The sequence below is a fragment of the Alligator sinensis genome, unplaced genomic scaffold, assembly GCF_000455745.1.
Source record: "Alligator sinensis unplaced genomic scaffold, ASM45574v1 scaffold1599_1, whole genome shotgun sequence".
In the NCBI taxonomy this organism is placed as follows: domain Eukaryota; kingdom Metazoa; phylum Chordata; order Crocodylia; family Alligatoridae; genus Alligator; species Alligator sinensis.
This window is the reverse complement of record NW_005842809.1, coordinates 434,940-460,556: the sequence shown is the minus strand read 5'-3', so window position 1 is coordinate 460,556 and position 25,617 is coordinate 434,940. Positions and strand designations below refer to the sequence as shown.

General features: G+C 43.7%; 1 protein-coding gene across 4 annotated transcripts in view; it reads left to right on the top strand.

Moving 5' to 3' along the window:
- Positions 1 to 6: 6 nt before the first annotated feature.
- Positions 7 to 25,617, top strand: part of BCAT1 (branched chain amino acid transaminase 1) — a 78,955-nt gene continuing 53,344 nt past the window's right edge. For all 4 annotated transcript variants that reach the window (XR_003091704.1, XR_003091703.1, XM_025191328.1 and 1 more), the window contains exons 1-2: positions 7 to 72; positions 24,490 to 24,561. Coding sequence is in view for 2 of the 4 variants with exons in the window: in XM_025191328.1 (XP_025047113.1) it covers positions 64 to 72; positions 24,490 to 24,561 (81 nt within the window). In the remaining 2 variants the exon portion in view is untranslated. The remainder of the gene's footprint in view (positions 73 to 24,489; positions 24,562 to 25,617) is intronic.

Below are 25,617 nucleotides of genomic sequence, written 5' to 3'. Positions count from 1 at the left end.
CGCGGGGCCGGCCGGCGGGCGGGCGCGCTTCATCCGGCCGGGCGCAGGCTTGCTGTCCTCAGCATGATGAAGGTAAGTGCGGCCCCTGCCCTGCGGGGTGCACCGTGGCAACGAGACTAAACCCTTTGCAGAGCAGCTTTCCCCTTCCTTCCCTCTCCCCAAGGTTTCCCTGGTTGATTGCTGCTTTGCAAGGGGAGCATCTTCCCCCTTCCCTCCCAAGGTTTCCCTGCCTAGTCAATTACTGCTTTGCAGAGGGAGCATAGGCTCCATGCCTCCTCTTTCCCCCTTCCCTTCCAAGGCTTCCCTGGTTAATTGTTGGTTTGCAAAAGGAGCATCTCCCTCCCTTCCCACCCTCCCAAGATTTTCCTACCTAGTCAATTGTTGCTTTGCTAAGGGAACAGCTCCCCCACCCTTATTGTTCCCCATGCAGAGGCAGGGATGTGAGAGTCTCTCTGCTCCTTTTGTAGGGCCCAGTTGCAGGCAGAATAACAGTAACAGGGTGGGGAAGGCAGCCCCCCTGTGTGATCCTGCTTGTGACTGCCGGAGCCGCCAAGGGTACTGTGTACTAGGCAGGCATTTTGACTTGAACGTGTGCAGGGGTCTATTAAATGTCTCAGCCTGGGTAAGTCGGGCTGTGCATTATGGGTTTGTGTAATTCTTTCATGGATCAAAATTAATGGAAGAGAGTGGCTTTTTGGGGGAGGCAGGGTGGAGGGGGAATGAGCTTTTCAGAGCTGCTGTTTGGTCTCCTGTTCCTCTGACTTTTGCGCTTGGTGGGGCTGGGGGAGGAATACCTTGGTCTTTGGCACCCAAGACAAAGGGCAAAGAGGGGCTGTGGCTGCTGATTCTGCTACCAAGCGCTGTGGAGAAAAGCATTAACTTTACACTTCGCTGAGCAGCTGTGTAGTGTGGAGATGTAAAAGAAAGGTCTGTACTTAAATTTGCATGTTCTGCTACCTGATGCCCCAAATTTGCCATTGGGAGAAATGAGGCTTGTGTAGTTTACCCCACTCAAATAATCCCAATCACATGAAGATGAGACAGAAGAGGAAACAGCAGTGGGCATCACTGGTGCCCCTCCAATCTTGATGATCCTGTGTTCTTCCCACCACTCCATTTTGTCTCCTGAAATTCCCAGGTGCTCCCAATGATGAGAGAAGTAGTGTAGACATGAGTTTTTACCCCTGTGGCAGCTGTGCTCACTCTCCCTCCTATTAGCCTCAGATGAACTGAAGGAGTGCTGGGCCAACCATGGCACAGGTTTCAGAGATGCTCATGGTAATCAACTAAGTGGTGTCTCCAGATCTGAATGCCCTGGGCCCGATAAAAGTTGTATTGGGAGGTGAGAGAGATTTTCGTGTCCCACTGTTCCTGCTGTACTTGTTATGGGACTGGGGAGAGAAACTGGCCTTTAAATTTTAGGGCTGTTTTTGTAGGGGGAAAAAGAAACAAGTAATATATAGAAGTCATATAGCTGTGCTCAGTAAAATGTAAGTTTCATGGTATTGCCCTGCTAGTTCAGAGGAGGAATAACAGGGGGAAAAAAACTGGACAATGAGTCAAGAGAGCTGGCTCTGCCCTGTGCTACTGATGTGCTGTATAACCTTGGGCAAATTACTTCATCTCTCTATGACCCCAGTCCCCTTGTGCTCTTTGTGCTGTCTGGTTACAGTGGTGAGGATGGTCACTGTGTGTTAATAGAGTGTGTATTGCTATGGGATCCTACAGTTTGGCCATGTAATCAGTCCTGTAATGTAAACAATAAAACAGTCAGTCAGTAGTGTTGTTATTACAGCTCCCTGTCCCTTGAGTGTCCCTCTTCACCATTTTCTGCTTTAAATATCAGCTTTCTATTACAGCAAAAACATATTCTTTCTTGAACCTTATCCAGCTCCTTCCCTTATCTATTGCCCCAGTTTACATACAATATTTCTGTAAACAAGCAAATTGTGCCTCTGGTTTCTTCAGTTCTGCCTTCTTCACCTATCACACTGATTTCAACTGACAGGCCAAGTGTTTGCATCATCTTGTGATCATGTGGGTGGTTTGTTTTTTGTTTTTTGTTTTTTGTTTTTTTCATGGCACTGAAGCTGACTGTCAAAATTGGGGTTATAAATTCACGGACAAAATGGAAGATTCCAGAATAAGGTTCACATTAATGCAGTTCTGATTTTCCTGAATCAGCCATGGGCCTCATTTGTCTGTGGTGTAATTTCATGGAGTAAGATAAAATCATCCTTGGCATAACTACATTTGAATGATCTCTCAGATTGCAGTGGTAGCCAGGAGTGTCAGGAGGAGATATAGCAATTTATTAGTTACATGGGCAATCGGTTTAAACCGAGTCTCTTCAGACTTCTTGAAACAATGCATTCAGATTAGCCATGCTCAAGATTCAGGACAGCATTAGTACAGTCACTGCCATATTAACAATTCATCACTTTGTAGATGTAATTAATTGTGGCCACATTCACTGAATTATCATTGTCATTCACAGGCGGTGTGAATGTCAGTGTATGCACTCAGAAATGAGCTAAAAAGCTGAATCTCTTTGACTTTCTTAAACTATACATGCTAGGTCAAATTTATTATTATTATATACGCTGTCCTGAATGTTGGTTGAATGCAGCATGGCCAGATTAGACAAGCTAATCAAAGACATTGAGGTCAAGATGAGATCACTGGAGTTGTTCTGCAAGAAATTTAACTACCTGACATTAAAATTATGACCTACAGCATTGGAAGAATGATAGCTTGAATACAAGGTAATTTGTTAACCAGGCACACCCATTCTACTAATTTGGTGCCTTTCATCACAGAAATAAATAGATGTATAGTCCCACTTTCTAGGAAATAATTCTATTGTCTTAACACATCCATTAAGGAACCAGGGAATAGTACCTCATAAAAGGAGAAGGAGTCTGGGAAATATTACCATATGCTATTTAAAATGAAAGTCTTCTGATGTTCTTCTATAAGGGCCAACATTGCTTTTTGCAACGGATCCAAAAGGGTTAATATGAAGTTCTAATTAGAAGTCATTAAACTAATCCAGAGCTTCTACCCATCTGTCTTCCTTGATAACATCCTCTTGCCGCATGGTTTAATATTGTTTTACAAGCCAAAGTTGTAATAAACCTATAACAGAGTTATTCATTTACTTACCTTCCTTTCGTGCTCAGCTATCATGTCCCATCTATTATGCCAAGTTTTATTCTAGGCCGTATAAAATGCATTAAATAAATGTACAGGTACTTAGTGGGTGCATGGCTAAGTCTAATAGAGCTTGCTATTCCAAGTGTTTTATAAACATTCAACCAACACACTTTTGTAGGAAAAGAATGTCTACTTTTTTTATGGGTACTTCTTCCTGCAACATGCTGAATGGGCTCAACTTCCTTTTAGTCCATCATAAGCAGGGATCCTGGTTTTCTTTGTTTAAAAATCACAAATTCTCTGATTAAAACTGCATGAATTCTCTGATTAAAAGCCCCCAAATTTTCCCCACACATTTTCCATGATTAAAATGAAATGCTGCTGTGTGTGTGTGCGTGTGTGTGTGTGTATATGATAGATAGATAGATATATCTATCATACATAAATAGGTTTCAGCCGAACACAATGTTTTATTGATATATTTAAAATTTTAAAGCAATTTGGAAGCCTACCAGTACCTCAGTCACTATAATAAAATATATTCTAAATACCTATAAATTTTGACATTTGATTTGGGTTTTTTTTAATGATGGAAAATCAGCCCCCTTCACTCACCAGGATGTGGGTACAGCTGCTACAGTCCCCACCCTCCCCTCACTACTTTGTGGCACTGAGGAGCCCTAATGTGCTGGTGTCTTGCCCATGCCATTGCCCCTCAATCCTGACCCCCAGCTCTGCTGGTGCCTCTCACTCTACACCAACAACTCCCTGGCCCTGCTGGTGCCCCTCACACCCCACCCAGAGCCTTCCACCCTGGCTGGTACCCCTCACTGTCTACCCGCAGCCTCCCTTTCCCACCCCCCAGCCCTGTCAGAGGAAACCCCCAGGAGCCAGGGCTATAGGGCCGGGGACCCACAGCATTGCCCAAGCCCTGGCTGCTGCCTGTGGGAAGCAGTGGCTGCTGCAGTGGAGCAGAGTGTGAAGCCCAGCTCCCCCTTCTCCATGGGCAGCATAGCCGGTGCAGAGCCCTGGGTGGTGGGGCAAAGGTGAGCTGCCTGCTGCTAACTTGAGGCTTCCCACCCTGCTGCCCTCCCCTCCCCTTCTCTCCGCCCCGAGCCTCTGTAGTCCAGAAGACTAGACCTGGCGCAGCAGGGCAGAGTGGGGCCAGGTAGGGAAGCTCAGTGCCACTGCTGGGAGCCCTGCACCTCCCCCTGCAGCCGAGCAGCAGTGGGGGACGCAAATCCATGCCACCACCCCCCACTGCTGTCAGGTGGGCAGGGGGTGCTTTGGCCATGGTGGTGCGGGGCTCATGGCAGTGGCACTGAACTTCCCTGCCTCTCTCTGTCCTGCTTTGGTGGGTCTTGCCTGCTGGCCTGCAGAGGGCCTGGAGGGAGGGCAGCAAGGTGGGGGGCCCTGAGCCCATAGCGGGCAGCTCACACCTGCCCAGCATACAAATCTGGGGGGCATGTGACCTCACTGACCCCCCAGAAGCGCGCACAGTGGAGGGGAGCTGGCTGCCCTGTCACCCCCTAAATGAGCTGCCCGTGGCTGTGTCCTGTTCCCTGCACGGGCTCTGTGGCCATGCATTCCCATCCCGGGTCCCATGCCTGATGTACCGCCCAGGCTGGGCAGCAGCCCCAGCCCAGCCCAACTCCTTCCCTTCCTTATTCCTTCACTATGGGGGGGGCCCCGCCCCCCCCCCCCCCCAACGGGGCGCCCACCCCCCCCCCCCCCCCCACTTGCCTGCAGGGAGCTGCTCTCTAGGCTGCCTGGCTGCCATGTGCATGTGTACAGGTGCACGTGCATGTGCCTGCCCCCTTCCTTTTCACAATCCTGCTTCCCCCCAACCCCTTGCAGGCTGGAGTTCTGCCTGCCTGCAAGGGGAAATCCACCATTTCCTGTGTTTTTCTCCTTTAAAGGAGGAAATCCAGTTTTGTCTCCTTTAAAAATCTGGGTTTTATCTCATTTTTCTGTGGCAAGCTGAAAATCCGGTCCCTGATGTGGGCTCGGCACCACATAAGACACATCCCTTTGTCTTCCACTGACTTACTGAGTCCTCAGACAGTGATGGGTCTGCATTTACCCTTTCTGAAAGTGAGGATCTTAAAACTGTTCACACTACCTAATACTGGGTTCTCATTCTTAACATCTTGTCACTCCAGTCTCTTGTACCAGGCATAATTACTACATTCATTTTGCAGCTGCATTCAGCTTCAGCTCTGTTCCATAAAGAGCACCAGAACATAGCCATATAGAGTGCATTTTACTGGATCCTTAAAACTTCCTCCCAAATGAGAAGCCACAATTCCCTTTTCTGAGCCCTAGTTTTCCACCCAACAGTGGAGAGAGAGAGTCATTTGGTCAGAGGTTGTATTACTTGCAAACTACTCACATGGTGCCCTTTAAGTTGATTACAACACAGACTTCTATGTGGAAGTTGGTTACAGACTAAACAAACTGTAGTGGCTGTGGCAAACTGTAAAAGATGATTAGTTTATCCTGTTAGTTTATCATATTACTAAAACTTGGCACTTTGTAGTACTATAGCACTTGGCACTTTGGCTTCTTCAGAAGGAAAAGTACTATAAAGTGCTTTATAGAAGTAGTCAAATTAAAACAGCAATATAGGCAAGTGTCTTCTTGACATATCCTTAAATATTGAAATGGTTGTGGTGTTGTTATTGCCTTCTGGGATGAGAAGACTGTGAGAATTTTGTCTAGGTTTAGTAATTTATTTGAGGCCCACTTGCTCTGTGGGAGTTTACTCCCTTAGTTAACTCATTAAAGTTAAAGCCCAAACTTACCTGTCTGCTTTCAGCAGGCCTGTTTTATACCAGGGGATACATGCTTCCCTAGTTCATCCCCATTACTTCTCCCCACCAGAAGTACAAAATGCTTTTCTTTCTGCTTCCCACTGACATGGAATACTGTTTGCTTCTCTAAGCCAGTGTTTCCCATAGTTGGTAGGGTCGGAAGGGACCTGAGCAGTTCATCAAGTCTGACGCCCTGCCATGGCAGGAAAGAATTCTGGGGTCAAACAACCCTGGCTAGGTGTCTATCTAGCCTCCTTTTGAACAACCCCAGAAGATTTCCTAGCGTATCCTGCAGAGGCCCCACGTTACCTCGTACCTTCTTTTTACCCCCTATGCATTTAAAAACGGACTTCTTGTTATCCTTGATCCGGGTTGCTAGTCCCAGTTCCATCTCCACCTTAGCCTGCCTAACAGGCCCCCTACAGTCTCAAGCCAAGGACGTTTAATCCTCCCTGGTGATGGTCCCTCCCTTCCATTGGGTGTATGCCTCCTTTTTAGCTTTGAGACATTCCTGGATGCTTTTGGTGAGCCATGGGGGCACTCTTGCCCCCTTTGATCTGTGTTGGGATTGTCGCCCTTTGGGCTTGGAGAATCGTCTCCTTAAGGAACGACCAGTGTGCCACGGCACAAAAGTGTGCTGTCAGAAATTAACAGGTATGCTGTAGAACTTTGCCATGGCAATGAGCTACAATGCGTATAAGGATGGGGAATGCCTTAATAGGTGTGCTGTGGAAAATGTTTATTAATGTAAGTGCGCCTTGGGCTGGAAAAGGTTGGGAAACACTGCTTTAAGCAGTTAGTTGTAAATTCTTGCTTGACCTGGCTGGCTATCTCCTCTTTATCCCGTGCAGACTACTGGTGGCACCAAGGAGTACTGCATGTACAAATCCACCTTTACCTACACATAAAGGAAGGGTTGCTTGAGGTATGTGTAGAAGGGAGACCGAAAAAACTGGATGTCTCAGCATTGTGAGAGGAGATTAAGGACAGTGGGATACAAAAAGGGGCTGTGGTGTCAAAAAAGAAGCATACTGCTTGGACACATAAGGAATGGGATGGAAAATAATACTAAAAACATGATAATGCCATTATATAAACTAGTGGGTCCTCTTTACCTTGCGTACTGCATTCAGTTAGAGAAGTGATTCTCAGCCAGGATGCTGTGAGATCCTTTGAAGGGGTGACCCAGGGTGTGAAAAGATAGGTGCAAACTCGGGGTTGTTCCTGCCTGGACAATCCCCCTGTCCCACTGCCCAGCCTCTCTGTGAGGAGGTAAGCACTAGGGCGGTGCGTCATTTTAGCGGTTGTTTCATTTCAGGTTCGGACGTTTCGAAGGTCGAAACACCAAATCTGAAATGAAATGCAGGGCTCTGAAACAGCTCCAAAACGTTTTGGATGTTTTGGAGCTGTTTCGAGCTGTTGCAGAGGTGGGATTGCCGGGAAAGAGGGAGGGGGAGGAGTGGTGGGGAGGACTGCTCTGATATTGACATCTATCTGTAGCTGATGGCCAGTGACAGTGGTCTGTCCCTGAGGTCCCTTCCAATCCCAGTGCTGGGGAATTGAACTGGGAGCTGGGGGAATGTTCAGATTCCTGAACATTCCCCCAGTTCCTGATTCGATTCCCCAGCTCCCCGATCTTTCCCCGAGCTCTTTGATCACTTCCCCCAGCCTCAGGGGGGCACGGGCCCCTGGATGATGCGGGATGGCAGCAGGTTGCTGCTGCCAGCTGGGGATGGCAGCAGCTCTGGGCTATTTCCCCATCTGGCAGCAGCAGCATGCTGAAACCCTGCAGTGCCCCCCAGGAAGAGCTGGGGGAATGATTAGAGAACTGGGAATCAAACTGGGAGTTCCAGCTGACAGGTGGATCTACCCCAGCTCTCAGGCAGTGCGCAGAGCCATGCTGAGCTATGCTGCACCTGCATTATGGTGCGAGTACCAGGCGGGCGGAGGAGGCGATCCCCACTGCCCCTTGCTACATTGGGGGAGGCTCTGCCACGAGCCCTCAGAAGCCCCAATCACCACTGCTAGATCTGGTGAGTGCAGGGCTTTTTTTTCCCCCCCACAAAAAGCTCCACAGTCACCAGCTCTGAAGCATGCGGATGACAGAATGCTGCTGCTGCTAGTTGGGCCCAGCACCCGGGTCTGCCCAGCACAGCCTGTGCCAAGTGCTGGGAAGAACCAAGTGCTGGTGTTGGCCCGAGCCAGCAGTGGCAGCCTGCTATCATCCCACACGCAGATTCGGTGGTCTGTGCTGCCCAGGAGGGCTGTGGGGCTATGGCAGTCTCCTCCTGAGAGGAGTGGGCCCCTGGATCTGTGTGCCGGATGACAGCATGCTGCCGCTGCCAGCAAGTAATACTAGTTTTGCTTTAAACAGTTTGAGGTGCTGTTTCCCCAGGACCCCTGCACCTATCTCCTTGAAACTTGGCAGGCTTCATGACCTCAGAAGCGGCTACCATCCCTGCAAGATTCATCCAAATCAGGCACAAAATGACAAAGTTATAGGCAGTTTTGTGGTTCTCCATTATGGCCGAAACACCATTGAAATTCTGAAACAGCTCCAAAACAGTTTTGACCGAAACAAAATGGGACAGTGATTCAAAACACTGAAATGAATCACTGTCCCTCCAAAACACTGTATCCTAAACAAAACAAAACACAGCCGTTTCAGACAGCCCTACGAAACACTGAAACAAAACACTGTCTTTCTGAAATGCCAAATCCAAAACCAAAATGAAACGCAGGCATTTCGCACAGCCCTAGTAAGCACTGTAATATATAAATTAGTTTTTGAAATTGGGTGCCACTCAACTCAGAAAAGTTGTGGTGGGGTGCCTCAAGTCCAGTAAGGGATGCTTTGAGTCTGTCTTGAGTATGAAAAGGTTAAGAATAATTGAGCTAGAGCTACATAATCTGAAAAAGTTATAGCAGAAACAATATTGGCAATAAAAAAGTTTAGGATCGGGGAAAGAAACTGAAAAGATTATGACCGCCTTAGAGAGGGGACTTGACAGAAGTATAGGAAAGAACATAGGAGAGATTTGACATGCATATGGGCAACAAAGATATCCAGAGTAGTGATAGTAGATACAAAAAATAAAAATGGTTTTGGAAGGGAGATAAGTCTTCATTCTTCAGAGCTCAAGCCTGTGCTGGAAGCAAAAGACCTTGCAAAAGAACACACACATGAACATAACCCTTACTTCTGTGAGTTAATCCCATTGACTCTGGAACACATTTGCAAAGGCAGCTGGGTGTCTTTGGAAATGTCTGTTTGGTAGTAATTTCTTAAGGTAAGGTCATTATTTAGTTTAGCACATGCCCACTCATACAGGATTAATGTGTGGCTCATAATCCATTTGGATTTATCTAACTCTAGATGTGTAAAGGGCAGGAAATCAGGTCTGTTCTTAGAATTGATGCTTTTGAAAAAAATGATTGCTTCATGAATATATTTCCCTTTCCTTTCCTGTTTGAACACAGTTACATTAACCAAGCCCCTCTAATGACAGAATGTTGCTGTCTCACAGAAGTTTTTGTTAATATAATAAAATAAAACCTCTTTTCATGAGTTTGAAACTGATCCATATATGATATTGTTTTTAGTGCTTTTTAATGCTCTTTCAAATTTTTAACTTGCATGTACTGGAAGAACTTTCTTAGCTCTTCCAGATAACTGACTAATGTAGCTTTCACTTCTGCAGTACTGGATCTATTAAATTGTGTAACACTTCCCGTCTTCCACTGAACTGTGAATGGGGAAAATAAAATGTCAGTACATTACCCGTAATATTTAAAATAATGTTGATACCCCCCAATTTCTACTTCCATAGCATATGAGAGACTTTATATCTTAAATTTAGTGAGTTTTGAGTGAAATGGAATATGATGACTAACTGGCATGTAACAGTCACAGTGCACAGTGTCTGTGATTACAGACTGGAAAATTCCTTCCCAACTATCACAAGCTTTTGCCAAGAGTGTACTTGGAGGGAACAATAAAAACAGGAACATATTAACCACCTGACATTAGATCAACTTAACGTGAGAGAACATGCTCCTGACACAGTGTCGTATAGTAAAAATATGCTATCAATATAATGTATGTTCATCGTTATAGCAGTCAGTGATTACAAAACTAATAGTCCTACCACAGCTGTACTACAGCTGCATTGCACATTGTGTGTGTAAATAGGCATTTATGCTTACTAGGTAATTTGTGGTGTGCCTTGTTCTAGCATGTGTGGAACTTCCTATTTTGAATGATGTGACTAGGTATACTAATTATATGTTTATATGCACGGACCAAGTTAAAGCTCTGTGGAGAGTTTGCACCCTGTCATAATCATGCTTATCCATCTTTGAAAAGTAGCATTTAAGAGACAAAAAATGAAGCTTCTGATGTTGGGAAGGGGTTCCTTTCTATAGGCATGAAGGGGAATCCTTTAGCACATTTGTCTCTTTTGGGTACATTGAGAGACTATGAGCAATTGTTTCCATTGCCCATGCTGCTCTAAATAGCAGGAACACATTGTTTCTAGTGCAACTTGCTCCTTATCTGGAGTTTGCCTTTTATTGTTTGGTTTTTTTAAGTGGATATTGGCATAGGAGCTCCTCCCCAGAGTGGCCGTTCCTAGGATTTGACTCCTAGGTAGGGATCTACTTAAAGTGTGCAGAGGTGAAGTAAAAATTGTGGGCCGCTCTCAATGCCTGGAACCATTTTCACAGTCTTTTTGCAGGAAGCCAACTTGGCCCATCAGCAGTGGAGGTAGGAGGGGTCGGTCACCATTTTGGCTACTCCCCCTTTGTGCTGGCAGCTCCTCCCCCTGCCCTCAGTGTTTAATTTTTAGGACTTTTTTTCCCCCCCAGTGATTTATGCACAAAATTGCACCAGTCCTCACGATGATCGCAGAAACCACCTTCTTTGCCGTTTCTGCAGAAATCACAATTTGAGAATTGAGTAGATCCCTACTCACAGGGTATTTGTTTCTTGTACTTTTTGCCTCAGAAAAAGAGCCTTTAGTTCCCTGTATACTTCTAGATTGGAGCAAATTTGGCAAAGTTTAAAGTAATCTTAGCAATCAGTGTGAGAGATGCACAACACAGTTCTCCTCCAGACTTTGGAAATTCTCCCGCTGCTTCAAACCAGCTCCTCAAGTTTAAAAACTGGTTGGAACTGCCACGTAAACAAGGTTCTGGCAGCCAGAGTCTGTGCACTGCTGTGCAGGGGACTTGTGAGACATAGTTTTGTGGGTGAGGTATGTCCTTTGTGTAGCCCTTGACCTTGTATGTGCAATGATACCACACTAGTTCGTCTTCCTGGGGAATCCACACAATCAGAAAAGAAGCTGAATGTGTTCTAAAATGACATAAGATGGTCATGAGGTTAAAAGTCTTTCAGCTTATTAGCTACAGATTCTGTCTCTTAGACTTCAATTGTGAAGTCTCTCGGGGAAAGAAAGGGAATCTATGCCATAAATTCCTCATCTGGAAAAAGGAAGTAACACTTCCCGACCTCACAGGGGTGCTATGAGTATAGACCCAATATTGCTTCTGCATAGCATAGTAGTAAGACTAATTGGACACCCTGTAAATAAATAAACAATGCAGCTCCTTTTTACCTTAACTGTGATAGTAGTAAAACATTTGCAGGCCCTGCAGAAACCATTCCACCTTTTAGAATCAAATAGCGTATGTGATTCTAAAACACCCTCAGCTAAAAGTTTCTGTCTCTTTCCAGTTTGTCCTACCTTATATCACCCTTTCCCTGTTTTGATCACCACCAGATTAGAAATGACATTTGGAGGGCACACCTACATGTTCATTAATGTGTCTTAGATGCTGCTGGGTTTTTGGTTGTAGCCATGTTGGTCTAAGGAACAGGCAGGCGAGGTTCTTTGAGTAGATGTGGTATCTTTTATTAGACCAACTGTGTAATTGGAGAAAAGACTTCCTGGCATAGGGAGTCTCTGCTGTTCTGAGACTCCAAGGAGTGAGAGAAGCTACAAGTGAGACAGTCTCCTTTACTTGGCTTTGGCTTTTTTCCCCATGCTCCTCTCCCTTTCCCCTCCCCCTTCCCTGCTTTACCTTTTGTTTTCCTAATTTCTACTCATTTACATTCTCACTGACATCCTGTCAGACTTTTAGCTTCTCTCATTCCTGGGAGTCTCAGAACAGCAGAGACTACCCATACCTGAAGAAAGGTGACTGCACCCAAAAGCTTGCTAAGAACTTTTTTTTTTCCTACTCACTTGGTTTAATAAAAGATACCACATCTACTCAAAGAACCTTGCCTGCCTTAGATACTGTGCATTTAATTTAGTACTTGCTTAATAAAGTACTAACTAAATGCTCAGTAACTAGAGTTACTTACTGTGTAGTAGTGCTGGTGCACGGCTATTTTGTGATGCTTAGTGCACATTAGCTTAATAACACTGAGCAGTAGGCTATTAGCACGGTTTTTAATCGCCATGTTACTGCACAGTGTTATTAGGCTAATGCACAGTAAGTGTCTTGTGTAGACATGCCCAATGTCACTCATCAGCCAGGCAGTTCTGCAGAACAGGAGCCCGGTCCAATTGTCTAGGATTCTTTATCTAGGCAAGAGAAAGTATCCATGCCCACACACTGCTTTTCAAAAGAGCCATTGCCTTTAACACACACAGTACACTATAATAGCCTAGTTATATAACTAAAGGGCAGTCCTTTTAACGGTTGGTCTACTTTCAGATCCCAGGTCAGATTGTAGCTGGCATGCATTTTCAGCTTAATTTTATGATCAGCTGTCTCCTAACAGTATAATAAACTCCTTGGAAGTGGAGGCCAGGGCCTGACTGCACTGGCAACTCAACCCAACCCAGAAAGCCATGTTCCTGAGGTCTCCTTGCACGACTTGGACTTGTACCCAATTGCAAACTTGCAATCACATGTGTGGTTGCAGAATGTTCTGTTGCCCTTCATGCTGTTGATATCTGGTCAAGCCAACCTTGTAAATTACTGTTTCATTGCTTCCAGTGAGAGGTGTAACCATGACATGTGCGGCGGTAACAAGCATGTCCAGCAAAAGAATACCAGAGGCTTTGTTTTCAGTGTATACTTTGGATCATGTAATCCTTTGTCCCAGGGCAAAATGTGTTTAAGATGCTACTATTTGGTAGCATTTTATACTCATTTTAACTACACATGACTTTGCAGAAGAGCAAATGAGATTGTGATGGTCAGATCTTATGTTCTTTCCATGACCAAAGCTTCCACTGAAGTTTATGCAGGCTGTGCTTAAAAAACAAATTCAGGATCACGTCCTCACAAATTGGTTTTTCACATTTGTTCTCTTCAAGTGTGTCTGTTCTCAGTTTGGGATGTGTCATCACCATAATTATAGTTTCTAGAAGTCTGTAATGATATATTTGCAAACGAAATGATATATTTGAAAGGAAATTCTGATTTTACATAAAATTATCTGTTTCTGGTTCTGAGCCTTTACTATCTCTTCAGACAAATGATTTGGTTTGTCTCTACTATGTATACATTTTTATTCTATAATTAGCAAATGATAATTATAGATATATGGGAAAGCCACTCCCCTTAGTCAGGAGCTTCAAGAGCTCTAACTAAGAATTTTACAAATATAGCCGGTTATATTTTATTGCATTTAAAGCTAGGTCTACACTAAAAATGTTTGCCTCTATAGCTCTATTATTACAGAAGCTGTTGTGATTATAATTCAGTGAAATAAATTGTGCCAGCATAATAACTCCTAAGGAGGTATGTCTGCATCTACACTAGAGCTTTGCTGGTATAAAGAGGTTCAAAATTCCACTCCATTACTGACATTTCTGTACAAATGCTTGATGGTCATGTGGACCTACCTTTAATATTTTGTTTTGTCCATATACTCTATAAAGAAAAGCTACAATAATGAGAATAAATATTATCACAAAGGGACTTGTGTCTATTAGCACAAAGCCCCTTTTGCTACAATAGTAATGTGAACCCCCTATAAAGAGGTACTGGTACATTTTCTCCTTCTTCTGCCACAGTGATGTAAAGGGATCTTGGTGTAATGGAAATCAGGCCCAAACCCAACAAAACAATCCCTTCCTCTTCATCTGATGAAGTAAGCCATTGCTCACAAAAGTTTATGCATCTCTGATTCAGTTAGTCTATAAGGTACACCACTACTCTGCCTGAGTTTAGACTAACACAACTAACTACCTCTCAGTCCTCACGTACACTTTCGATGGGAGGGGGGAAGGAAGAGCGAGCTTCTGTTTTAGGAGTAACCATATTACAGATCTGGGAAACAAGTTTGTGCATTAATACATCAACTGTATCGAGCTAGCTGTTTTAGTATGTTTTATTTTTGCCATTCATGCAAACAATCCAGTTATTTAACAAACTAATTAATGCGAGAGCTGACAAACAAGCCAACAAAAGAGGCACTTAGAGGCAATGTTCATAGGAATTAGAAGTGGAAGAGATCCATTAGGTCATCCAGTCTCTCCTATCAGTGCAAGATTGTTCCCTACAGTGAGAGAGGAAAAAACCAGTGAACTACATAAAGGGGTGAAGAGAGAGGAAATAGCACTGAACAGTGGTAAAATAACAAAAGGGTCACAGAGAGGAAAAAACAAAGGAAAGAACATTAGGGGTAAATGCTGCAGCACAGAACATCTGAGGTCACTTGGGAAGGAGGCTTTTATAAGGTGCTTTCCTATTTCTCTAGGCACTAGACTGGCTAAGAAGACAGGAAGTGAAATTGCATGCCTGAAGTGGGATTTTCATCTCTTCAGGGCAGTGGTAACCGGCGAGTTTAAAAAAAAAAAGCAAAATAGAGATTCATAGTTGTTCTGCACCTCACTTTAGCACTTATACTGGTAGCATTTTAGACCTACCTCATCTGGGTATAAAGCAGGCATAAGGCATAAGAGGGCATTTATGCACGTACCTTTGTCTGTTCCAATATGCCGGAAATCCAGCCCGTCGTAAGCTGACAAGCCCAGTGCTGCATCACATGCATTTGTATAAATGGTGAAGTGCACAGAAATGTCGATGGTGTGCTTTTGAACTAAAACACCTTTGACGTGTTTTAGTTCAAAAGTGTGCTGCTGCCATTTTCTCAGTTCTGATGCACATTTTGCTGTGTATACAAATGCACATAGAGTTGTATCTTATGGACTAACTGATGCTACCTGCATAGCATCTGTTGAAGTGAGCTGTTGCTCATGAAAGTTTATGCATCTCTGATTCAGTTAGTCTGTAAAGTGTACTTCTACTTTGCCTTCTACCTAATTTCAGACTAGCATGGCTAATTACCTCTCAGTATAAAACAGCAAAAAAATCAGGCCCAGTATCTGCATGACACTTGTAGTCTGAAGCTGCATAGATCCTTAAGTTGTCTGTGGGATTAGTTCCAGTGAATAAAAATTCTTTACATTTCTAGAGGGTGTTTCTCCCCTCTGGCCCTCTCAGAAATCTATGCTGTCAGACGCATGTTCCTTGTGGATTTCAAGCATGCTCATACATTACTGACCCCAGTTTTATTGCATGTTTTTCAAGTGTCTTTGATGCGTCTCATTTATCATACTAGCAAAACTGTCAATAAACTCATTGTTACTGAAGTGTTATGATTTGAAAATTTAATCTACTGCCTTTTATGTTCCTCCTTTAAATCTTTCCACCCCAAATAAACATCCTATCCTCCCACATTGTTTAACTTTATTGGCTTTGATGACTCCACTTTGGCAATTGAATTATCTTGTATTGAGTGTTCCCCCTGAAACCAGCTGTTACAAGCAGTGTGCTTCTCTCTCCTTTATATCAAATATGAAACCTGACCAGATTAATTTATCAGTCACACCTACAGTGTATATTCTGCTGGCTTATCCACTCTAGTTTTAAGATTTGCCTTTACACAGCACAGCAAATTGTGCACTAGTTTAAATATATCCATTTTAATTCAACCTTTGTTCCTTTCCTAGGTGACTAACAGGAAAACCAATTACATCATCAGGAGGGTTTTTTCTTAGTATTCAGCTTTTGTTTTCCTTTCACTGCATCCTGTTAGACTTGGTTACCACTTCCTGCCCCAAATCAAGGCTTTAAAACCTTCTCTTCTATAGAAACTGGTCAGTGATAAAAACATACCATTACTGGAATCCCACTTAACTGGCACAGTACACAAGCTAAGTTTTGAAAGAGCTTAAGGTTGAATTATCTTCTTGCTTTCTGAAGTTGTTTTTGCAGGTTGGACTTCAGGCGTATCAATGGGTTTGCTTTGGAAACCTTGCTCTGTGGGAGTACCTCTGCTATGATGACTGTTCCTTTGGAGAAATGGAGGACTTCCTTATCCCAGAAGAAAGATCTGTTCAACACTAACTTTTATTGCCCAGCTCTTGGGAATACTGTTAGAAACCAAATATGCTTCATGACTATGCAAAACACAACTCTAAATAGTCTTCACAAGTGTGCAAGAAGCATAACTATTATCAAAGGCTATGAAGTCAGCTCTTTGCTTACCTGGAATATTTCAAGGACCTGTGACTGTGCTTCTAGCAACTAGTCAATCCAGGTTAAGTAATAGCCCTCTCATTTCTCCGTATTCCAGATCATTGCAGAAAGAAGGGTTCATAAAAGCATTTCTGTAAAAAGTGGATGAGATTCTCTCACTGATATATGCTCAATCTCATAAGTGAACCAGCTAAGCAAATCACTAGGGGAGCTGTATAACATAGGCCACTGATCTCTTCTGTTCAGAGATGCAATACTTATTTATTTATATAAATAATATTATATATAAAATAATATTATTTGTGTACCATGTAACTACTTCGTTAACAAAGTGACATAGGGAAGATAAACATGTTGGAATCTGTGATACCATAAATAAGTTTGCAAGGCTGCCTATACACATGCTCATTGGCATTCTAATTAGAATGCATTGGAGCAGACTCGATTTAATTGAGTCTGTTCCACATTCTAATTAGAACGCTGCAGCACTGCCACAGCGTCATGTGTATTAAGCCCCATGTGTGTTTAAAAATGGCCATGAGGCACTTTATCTAAATCTCATTCAACTAGGTTTAAGTAAAGTGTCTGTTGGCCATTTTTAAATGTGCAGGGGCTTAATACACATGATGCTACAGCGATTTAACTACGGCGGCTGCCTGGGAACTGCTCACATTAGAAGCCCGCCATCCCCCACCTCCAAGTATGTGTATAAGCTGCCCAAAATTCTGGAGGCCTTTAGTGAGCAGGTCCCTCACCCAGCTTCCTTATTTAGGCCAGTTCACCCTGTGTCCTGGGTTTCTGGCCAGTTGTTTTTTCATGGCGCAAACATGGAAAAAAAACAAAAAACCAAACAACAACCAACAATAAAATGAACAAGTCTGCAAAACTACAGATGAACTACAAACCTGCAGTCTTTCTTCAGACCCTGGAAGGGCAACCTCAGCTCCATGGTTTTTCCTAGCATCATAACCTCCCCTCTCCTTTCCACTCTGCCCCCTTTGTGCCTCCATACTAACTCCATCATCAGTTATAGCTGCTGTCTGTCTTCCAGTCAGGCAGACTCTTAACTGCTAACTGTCTGCAGGCTGAGCACCTCCTTACATCCTTCATCAATGTCATGAAGCCTTTTTTTAGTTGATGTTAAAATGAATAGTGTATATCGGGGGGGTGGAATTTTTATTTATTTTTTATTTTTTTAAAGCAGCAATCACTTTACTATTTTTAGTTAACTTTTTTTCTATAATCTCATCTTCATGTTGTGTGGCTGCCACAGTGATACTTTATCTTTTGGTCTCTGCTTATGATTGATTCTTTAAAAAAATGTTAAGGATGTTTTGCTTGACATGCCTTTGATATAGGGCAGAAAGGCTAACTTTTTGCCTTTAACTTTTTTCCTGGCATTCAGATAAAGTTGATATTATAGGTGATCCACAGTAATTGCCATTTGCAGCATCTGAGAGCCAGTTCTGCCACTTATGAGATGGATGCAACAGGAACCAGAATAACAGAGCCCCAACATGGCAGTCCTGTCAGCAGTAGCACTATACTAAATGTTAGATGCTAATGCCAAAGTCATAGAACCACTGGGTTTTCCAGAAACTCCTTTGTGAGGAAGCACAAAAATAACCACTGCCTCAGTGGTGGCTGATTGTGCTGCTGTGATTGGCACACTGGCAGCTAGTGCTGTACAATATTTTGTGGCTGCCATGTGCTCCTAGGCTTCTGGTGGGGTGTCTTGGACTACAGCCCAGAAATTATATATATACCAGTATAAATGATCAGAAACTGGTTCAAATCTGTAACACAACAGAAGTTCAGTGCACATAAACCACATTCAAAATGGCCAAAACTGGTTTAGCATTCCTTGGCTTCTAGCCTGTGGCTGCATTTCTGGAATCAAAAGTGAATGTCTGTTCACTTGCTTCTCCATTCAATCTCCACAGGTTAGACTAACCTGCAAAGATTGAATCGGTTTAGCCTAGGGCTTTTGGACTGTCTGTACTTAGCTTTGGAGGGCAACAATAGTTTTGTGTATCTAGGCTAGCTCTGACACAGGGTACCATTTGTGTGAAGGTGTGATAAACAAGAAGTCTATATTAGAGAAACTGGAGCTGGGGACAGTGGCTGGAACTGTCTGAAATGCAGGGAAACTAAAAGCACAGGCACTCAGTGCAGTGTGAGGCCCATGAGTGTCCAAGAAGGGGAGGTCTGCTAGTGCTGGGTGTGAGAGTCGTTAGATGGATAATCTCCATTACTGTTAATATGAGCTACACACAGTTCTTTCAGATGTTGGTAGGAGATTATTCCCTTTTAATAAAGTTTGCTTCAATTAGAGTGGAAATCCTACAGAAACACTTTTCACGGGCTGTGCTATTATCCAGTTAAGGTCATTCTGATTAAGGTTCCTGCAGGATATACTAAAGGATTTCCAATGATTATTATAAACTTGAAATCCTTCATAAATGCAACACAAAACTAAACAACCACCAAGTTTTTGTTTAGTAGTGTCAATTGCTAATGCAAAGGCATAAAAGGCTAGTTTTCAAAGAGACAAAATGTATCCATGACATTATACTTTTTTGCTTGTACATGTCCTCCATTAACTATTACATATAGGTACAAAATCAAAATTCCATAAACCACAATAAATGGAGAGTTGTAAAATACTTTTTTTTTTTTAAATAATATGGGCAAAAGTAAAACAAGTCAAATGTATAAATTGTGACTACTAAAATATACTCTAAAGAAAAAAATAGTTGGATCTACACTAGAAAATGAGAAATACAATAAGTTCTGTGAAGTGATATAAATCATTTTGATAGCTCAGTTAATTGATCCAGGCAGCTACTGGATTCCAAAGGTTAAGAAACCTCTGTAATAGACCAATGTAACTCTCAGTTACATTTCCACGGACTCTGATGCAGTTTGACTACATAACAACTTGAAAGAATCAAATTTTTCCCTATAATAATTTCATTGTAAGCAATACATTTTTTTAAACAGTCTATGCTATTAACTGCAATGGAATAAACACATTCTCAGTGATTTCCATGGGCAGTATTGCCAGTAAACCAGGGACAATTGTCCTGTTGTGGTTAACTTCTTGTTTCAAATTGATAGGTTATGAAAATATGACTCTTCTAATTGGTGGGTAATCATAGTGTGTCTTTCCAGTGCTGAAGGAATAATTCTGTTAAATCTGACTGAGGTGCTATATAACTGTTATGGTCCAGAAAAAAAACCCTTGATTTTTTTGTGGTAAACGATGACAGTTAACTACTTGTTGTGGAAATCCGTTTATATCTGTAAAACACAATAACTACAGTGAAAACAGAAACAGCCCAGGCAAGTTGGATCTGCTCTCAGATATAATAATAGTGTCCAAAGTAGCTTTACTGATTTGATTGAACTCAATAAGGTTTTTAAGTTGAATGGAAATGGAAACAGACTTCTGGGATACAGGCACACAAACTAGTTTACCATTGGGTAAAAGAAGGCACAGATTTACTACCCTATTGTTTCAACAGTGCTGCATATAAGTTGACCTCATTTTCAGGTTCAAGTGTCGGCAAAACAGCTTTTGGAGTGCAGCACTGTTTTCCCGTTGAAATAAAAGGGAAACTGCCCATATAACTTGGTTCCAATTTGTGTTTGTCATCTTTTCATGTCCGTGTGCTCTTGTTGTGGGTGTTGGTGGCCCTCCTGTTCAGGTGATGCTAAGGCAGTCAGTTATTTTCACTGATTAACAGAGCCAGAAGATACCCCTACATAAAAATGAAGAGGTAGGTGGAAGGATCTGAGGGGCCAGCACTGAGCAGGGGAAGAGGAGAAAGGGGCTTGTAGAACTGCTGCACAAGGTCTAGTACATCTGGCACTTGGGTTCCAGTGGGCTCTTGGTTCTGACTGGAACTCACAAGCTGCCTGATGTGGTAAAACCAGCTCCAGAGAGGAGTGTCTGTCCCTGTGAACAATGGTGGTTTTCCTCCTTACTCCACAAACAAAATTACATTTTTTATGGGGCTTTGAAGTTAAGCCCTGTGGCATGAGATACATTAGTCAGATTCCTGATCTCTCTCCACAAAAAGAAAGGTAGTTAGGCATGCTGTGCTAGTCTGAAGTCGGTCAGAAGATGGGGTATGCACCTTTAGAAACTAAATACCATATTATATATTGAAAATATGAATCCGCTAATTAGTAAGTAACAGTTTGTCTTTGCAGTGCTAAAGGACTGAAAGTATTGAACTGTATATATGTGTGTGTGTGTGTGTATATATATTTGATATTTAGTTTGTGAAAGCTTGTGCATGTTCTCTCTCACTCATTTTATATATATGAGAGAGAGCACACAAGCTTTCATAAACCCAAGTTCACTTCACTGGCTGCTCTCTTCCCCAAGGTATCCTTGGACTTGAAATAGGGAAGTGATGCCTAGTTCTGTGCCAGTGAGGCCCCAGGAACCAAGGTGGATCCTCAAAGAGAGGGCAAGAACAGAGGTGCAGGGGGGTGATTTAATAGGGCAGTTGGGGTGCTGTTGTGGGGTGGCCAAATCCTCCTGACCTGGGGGTTATTTTGTGCACCATGAGGAAAGACTGGGCTCATGGGATCCAGCCAGGGACTGGGCCAGAGGAGCAGCTGAAGGCTCTGCTGATGGAGCATGTGGCTACACGTGACTGCTCTGATCAGCTCAGTATTGTCCATGTCCAGCCCCCGCCCCCCACAACCACCACTGCCTCCTTCATGCAAATGCTGCTGCTGCCAGGAGCAACATGAGGCTAGTGCAGGGATTGCGGTGTAATGACACCCCCCTCCCCCCCGAGAATGGTGAACACATCTACCCCTTACCAGGTCCTTCTAGTGGCTTGTGGGTGCAGGACAATGGCAGATCCCGAGGGCTGGGGACATCTGCTCTGCCCCGCCACATCCCATAGTTCCTTGGAAGCACTGGCAAGTGTCACCTCCATCCCACCCTGGTCCACTCTACTCCACTCCACAGCCAGGAGCACTTGGAGCCTGGCTGGCTGAAGAGCACTGTTTGGCATGCTCTGGCCATGGGCCTGGAGCCTGGCCAATGAAGCCTGAGTGGCTTAGAGCAAATGATGCCTTCCCTTCTTCCTCAGCCCAGGCTCAGGTGACACAGAACAAGAGGACATTGTAAAGCACAAAGGTGGCAGCTACTTCTCATGGAGACCTGCTCCATCCATTCTTAACTGAAGACCCAAACAGATGGAGGCTTAAGAGGCTTAAAAGTCGCAAATGGTTTGTACATGAAGCCCACAAGCTCCTGGAAGAGACAAGGGATGCTGAACCAGACATATGGGCAGCAATGGAGTAGGCTGACTGCTGGGAAAGATCAGAGCTATTCGTACAGTTTTATACCAACACCAAGCAAGTTCCCCATTGAGCACAACCTTGACAGAGAAGCATGGGTCAGAGCTGAACAGACTTGAGATCTGGGTACAGACGCTTCAAAACAACACTTCACAAGAACATCTTGGACAGCCTCTTGTGTGAACGAGTGTCCTACAGCACAACACTTATTCAAAAGCTGCAGTGTTTACAGATTGCAGACAGCCTCAGACACGGGAAACCTATAAGTCATGTATGATGGTCTGAAGAAAGCTCTGGGCCCTACTGTCAACAAGGTTGCTCCTCTCAAGTCATGCAGTGCTGAAGCCATTACAGATGGAAGCAAGCAGATGTCTCATTGGGTTGAACACTACTCAGAGCTATACAACATCACTAGTGAATCACTGGACCAAATATCAACTCTACAGGTCATGCCAGAGTTGGATGTGGAACCCACTGTAGAAGAGTTAAGCAAGGCCATTGATTCATTATCAAGTGGCAAGATGGTATCCCAGTGGGAATTCTCATGTATGCGGGGGGGGAAGCCTACTACCATATCTTCATTAGCTGTTACTCAAATGCTGCAAAGAGGGTGAGGTATCACAAGACGTGTGACGCAAACATCAGCACTCTATAAAAATAAAAGGAGATGAGGGTGACTGTAACAACTGCAGAGGTGTTTCACTACTAAGTACAGCAAGAAGAGCTTTTGTAAGGGTCAACTTGGTGCTCCTACAACACTTAGCAAGTTGTGTGTACCCTGAATCTCAGTGCAGATTCAGGGCTGGAAGATCAACCATAGACATGATATTTTCCCTGCGACAACTTCAAGAAAAGTGCAGAGAGCAAAACCACCCATTGTACATTGCTTTCATGGATCTAACCAAAGCATTTGACACTGTTAGCAGAACAGGTCTTTTTGCAGTCCTAGAAAAGATAGGATGCCCACCAACCCTGTTAAGTTTTATACATTCCTTCCACGACAACATGAAAGCAACTTGTTCAGTTTGATGGGTCCACTTTGGACAGCTTCAACATAAAAAGCAGAGTGAAACAAGGATGCATTCTTGCCCCTACACTCTTTGGAATCTTCTTCTCTGTACTCCTAAACTGTGTATTTAAAGACATGGAAGGTGGAGTGTACCTCCACACGAGATCAGATGGGGAAACTCTTCAACCTGTCATGACTTAAGGCAAAAACTAAAGTTAGAGAAGTGCTTTTCAGGGAGCTTCTGTACAGCCCATGAAAAAGATCTACTACAAGAACTCATGGATCACCTCTCAAGAGTTTGCCAGGCATTTGCTCTCACCATCAGCATAAAGAAAACAGTTGTGCTAGTACAGGGAGTTCCCCAAGATCCATCAATCACTCTTAATGAGAACCAGCTACCCACCGCACAAAAGGTCAGCTACCTAGGCTCCACAGTGACCACCAACCTCTCACTGGATGAAGAACTTAATGTTTGCATTGGAAAGGCTGCCACGACTTTCGGTACACTAACTAAAAGAGCATGGAACAACTCAAAGCTTACCATCAAGACCAAAATGCTAGTATACAAAGTTTGTGTACTCAGCACTCTCGCGTATGGTGGGGAAACATGGAAGTATGAATATTAAGAGAAAAGGTTCAGCACCTTCCACCTGCATTGTTTATGCCACACACTCAACATCAAATGGCAAGATAAAATTACTAACATATAAGTTCTTCAAAGGGCAAATTTACCAAGTGTGACAGCCCTACTCAAACAGAGACAACTGTGCTGGCTAGGCCATCTGAGCAGATTGGAAGATGGACCCAAGGACATGCTATATGGGGAACTATCAAAGGGAACAAGAACAATGGGATGTCCCAAACTTTGCAACAAAGACGCATGCAAGTGAGATATGAAGGCATTTGGAACTAATCCTGACCAATGGGAAACCTTGGCATCACTGTCTCCACCAGGGCATAAAGTCCATGACAGGAATTGGCTTGAACAGTATGAAGATAATAGAGTTCGGAGGAAGCAATCATGAACCACACAATCATGCCACATACGCTTGCAACCATTGCCACAGATAATGCAAATCTTGGATTAGACTATTCAGTCACATGAGACACTGGAAACCATCTACACCATAGGCTGCACTATCCACTGTCTCTCACAGATAAGAGGATGCCAATCAGTCTTTACAAATGCCCAGATGGGGCAGAGGGAATCCACACATTGAGTGATAATACCAGACGGTGGTTCCTAGATCCGTAAGTTGGTATCTGATGCCATATGAAACAGAAAAAGAGAGAGGACTTGTGAGAAACACAGGAGTCTTTACTCCTCCTCCCCACCTCTTCCAACAAAACAGTTGCTCATTTATTCTCTGATTATAACCCTGAGACATGTATAAGACTAATGGGAGATTTCAGCAGGCTGGAGAAAGCACAGCAATAAGAAGGTGCTTGACAGAAAATCACCACAGAGGATGGGATATGTTACAATGCAGAAACCCAAGCAGAAAAATCACTCCCTCTGTTTATTTGTTTATTTATTTTTCATTCTGACCAAGTAACAATGAGATTGGATGGTCCCAGACTTTGGGGGGTCTTTCTGCAAAGTATTGGCTGTGCGAGTATCTGGGTCTTGGCAGCAAGCATTTAATTTGCTTTCCCCTGTGTTTTGGTTCTTTGCAGGGTTGTCAGACAGAGTGCCTAGCTGGAGGATGTACAGGGGGAGCCACGAAGCAAGTGACTGAATCTTTCAAGGTAAGTTCCTTAGAAAAGGACGTGTGCCTGTGACATGTTGGTATAGACTAGTGACTCTCAACCCAGGTGGCAAGATCTTTTGAAGAGTGCTGCAGGTAGCATGAATCATAGAAGGTTAGGGTTGGAAGGGACCTCAGGAGGTCATCTAGTCCAACCCCCTGCTCAAAGCAGGACCATCCCCAACTAGATCATCTTAACCGAAGCTTTGTCTAACCGGGTTTTGAAAATCCTCAAGGATGGAGTTTCCACCACCTCTCTGGGTAACCTGTTTCAGTGCTTCACTACCTTCCTAGTGAGAGAAGTTTTCCTAATATCCAACCTAAAACTCCTGTGCTGCAACTTGAGACCATTGCTCCTTGTTCTGTAATCTGCCGCCACTGAGAACAGTTTAGCTCCATCCTCTTTTGAACCCCCCTTCAGGTAGTTGAAGACCACTATTAAGTCTCCTCTCTCCTCTGAGGAGCTAAGCAAGGTGTGAGGGGGATCAGCAGGTAAGGACAGGATCAGGCTCCAGGTATGAAGAAATCAACAGATAAGGGTTGGTGTGAGGAGATCAGCTGGTGATAGGAGGATCAGGTTCGACGGGTGAGGGGATCAGCAGGTGAGGGCAGGATGAGGCTCTCCCTACCTGGCCACTCCCCTGCTCATACTGCTTGGCTCCTCTGCAAGGAGGTAAGTACTGTAATCATAAGAAGATGTAGAATTTTGAAAAAGGGGGTGCAGATGGTGACGTGAATCGTCATATATGAAACACATATTTTCTCTGGTTAGTAAAGCTTCTAGTTCATTTTTAATATACCAGGGAGCCTACAGCTGTACTGAAGCAAAAACAAATATAACTTTGTTAGAATGAGTTAAAAACATTCCACAGGGCTATGAAATAGGAGCTTCATTTCCAGGAGTAGCTAACAGGCAGCAGAATTGCAGAACAAAGGAGGGCTTGATTGGTGGAATATCAAGATCATTAAAAAGAACAGAGGGCCCTTAACATCTGTGGGATGAAGAGTTTAGAAGGGATCAGGTAGATCATAATGAGCCATGGAATCAATCGACTTT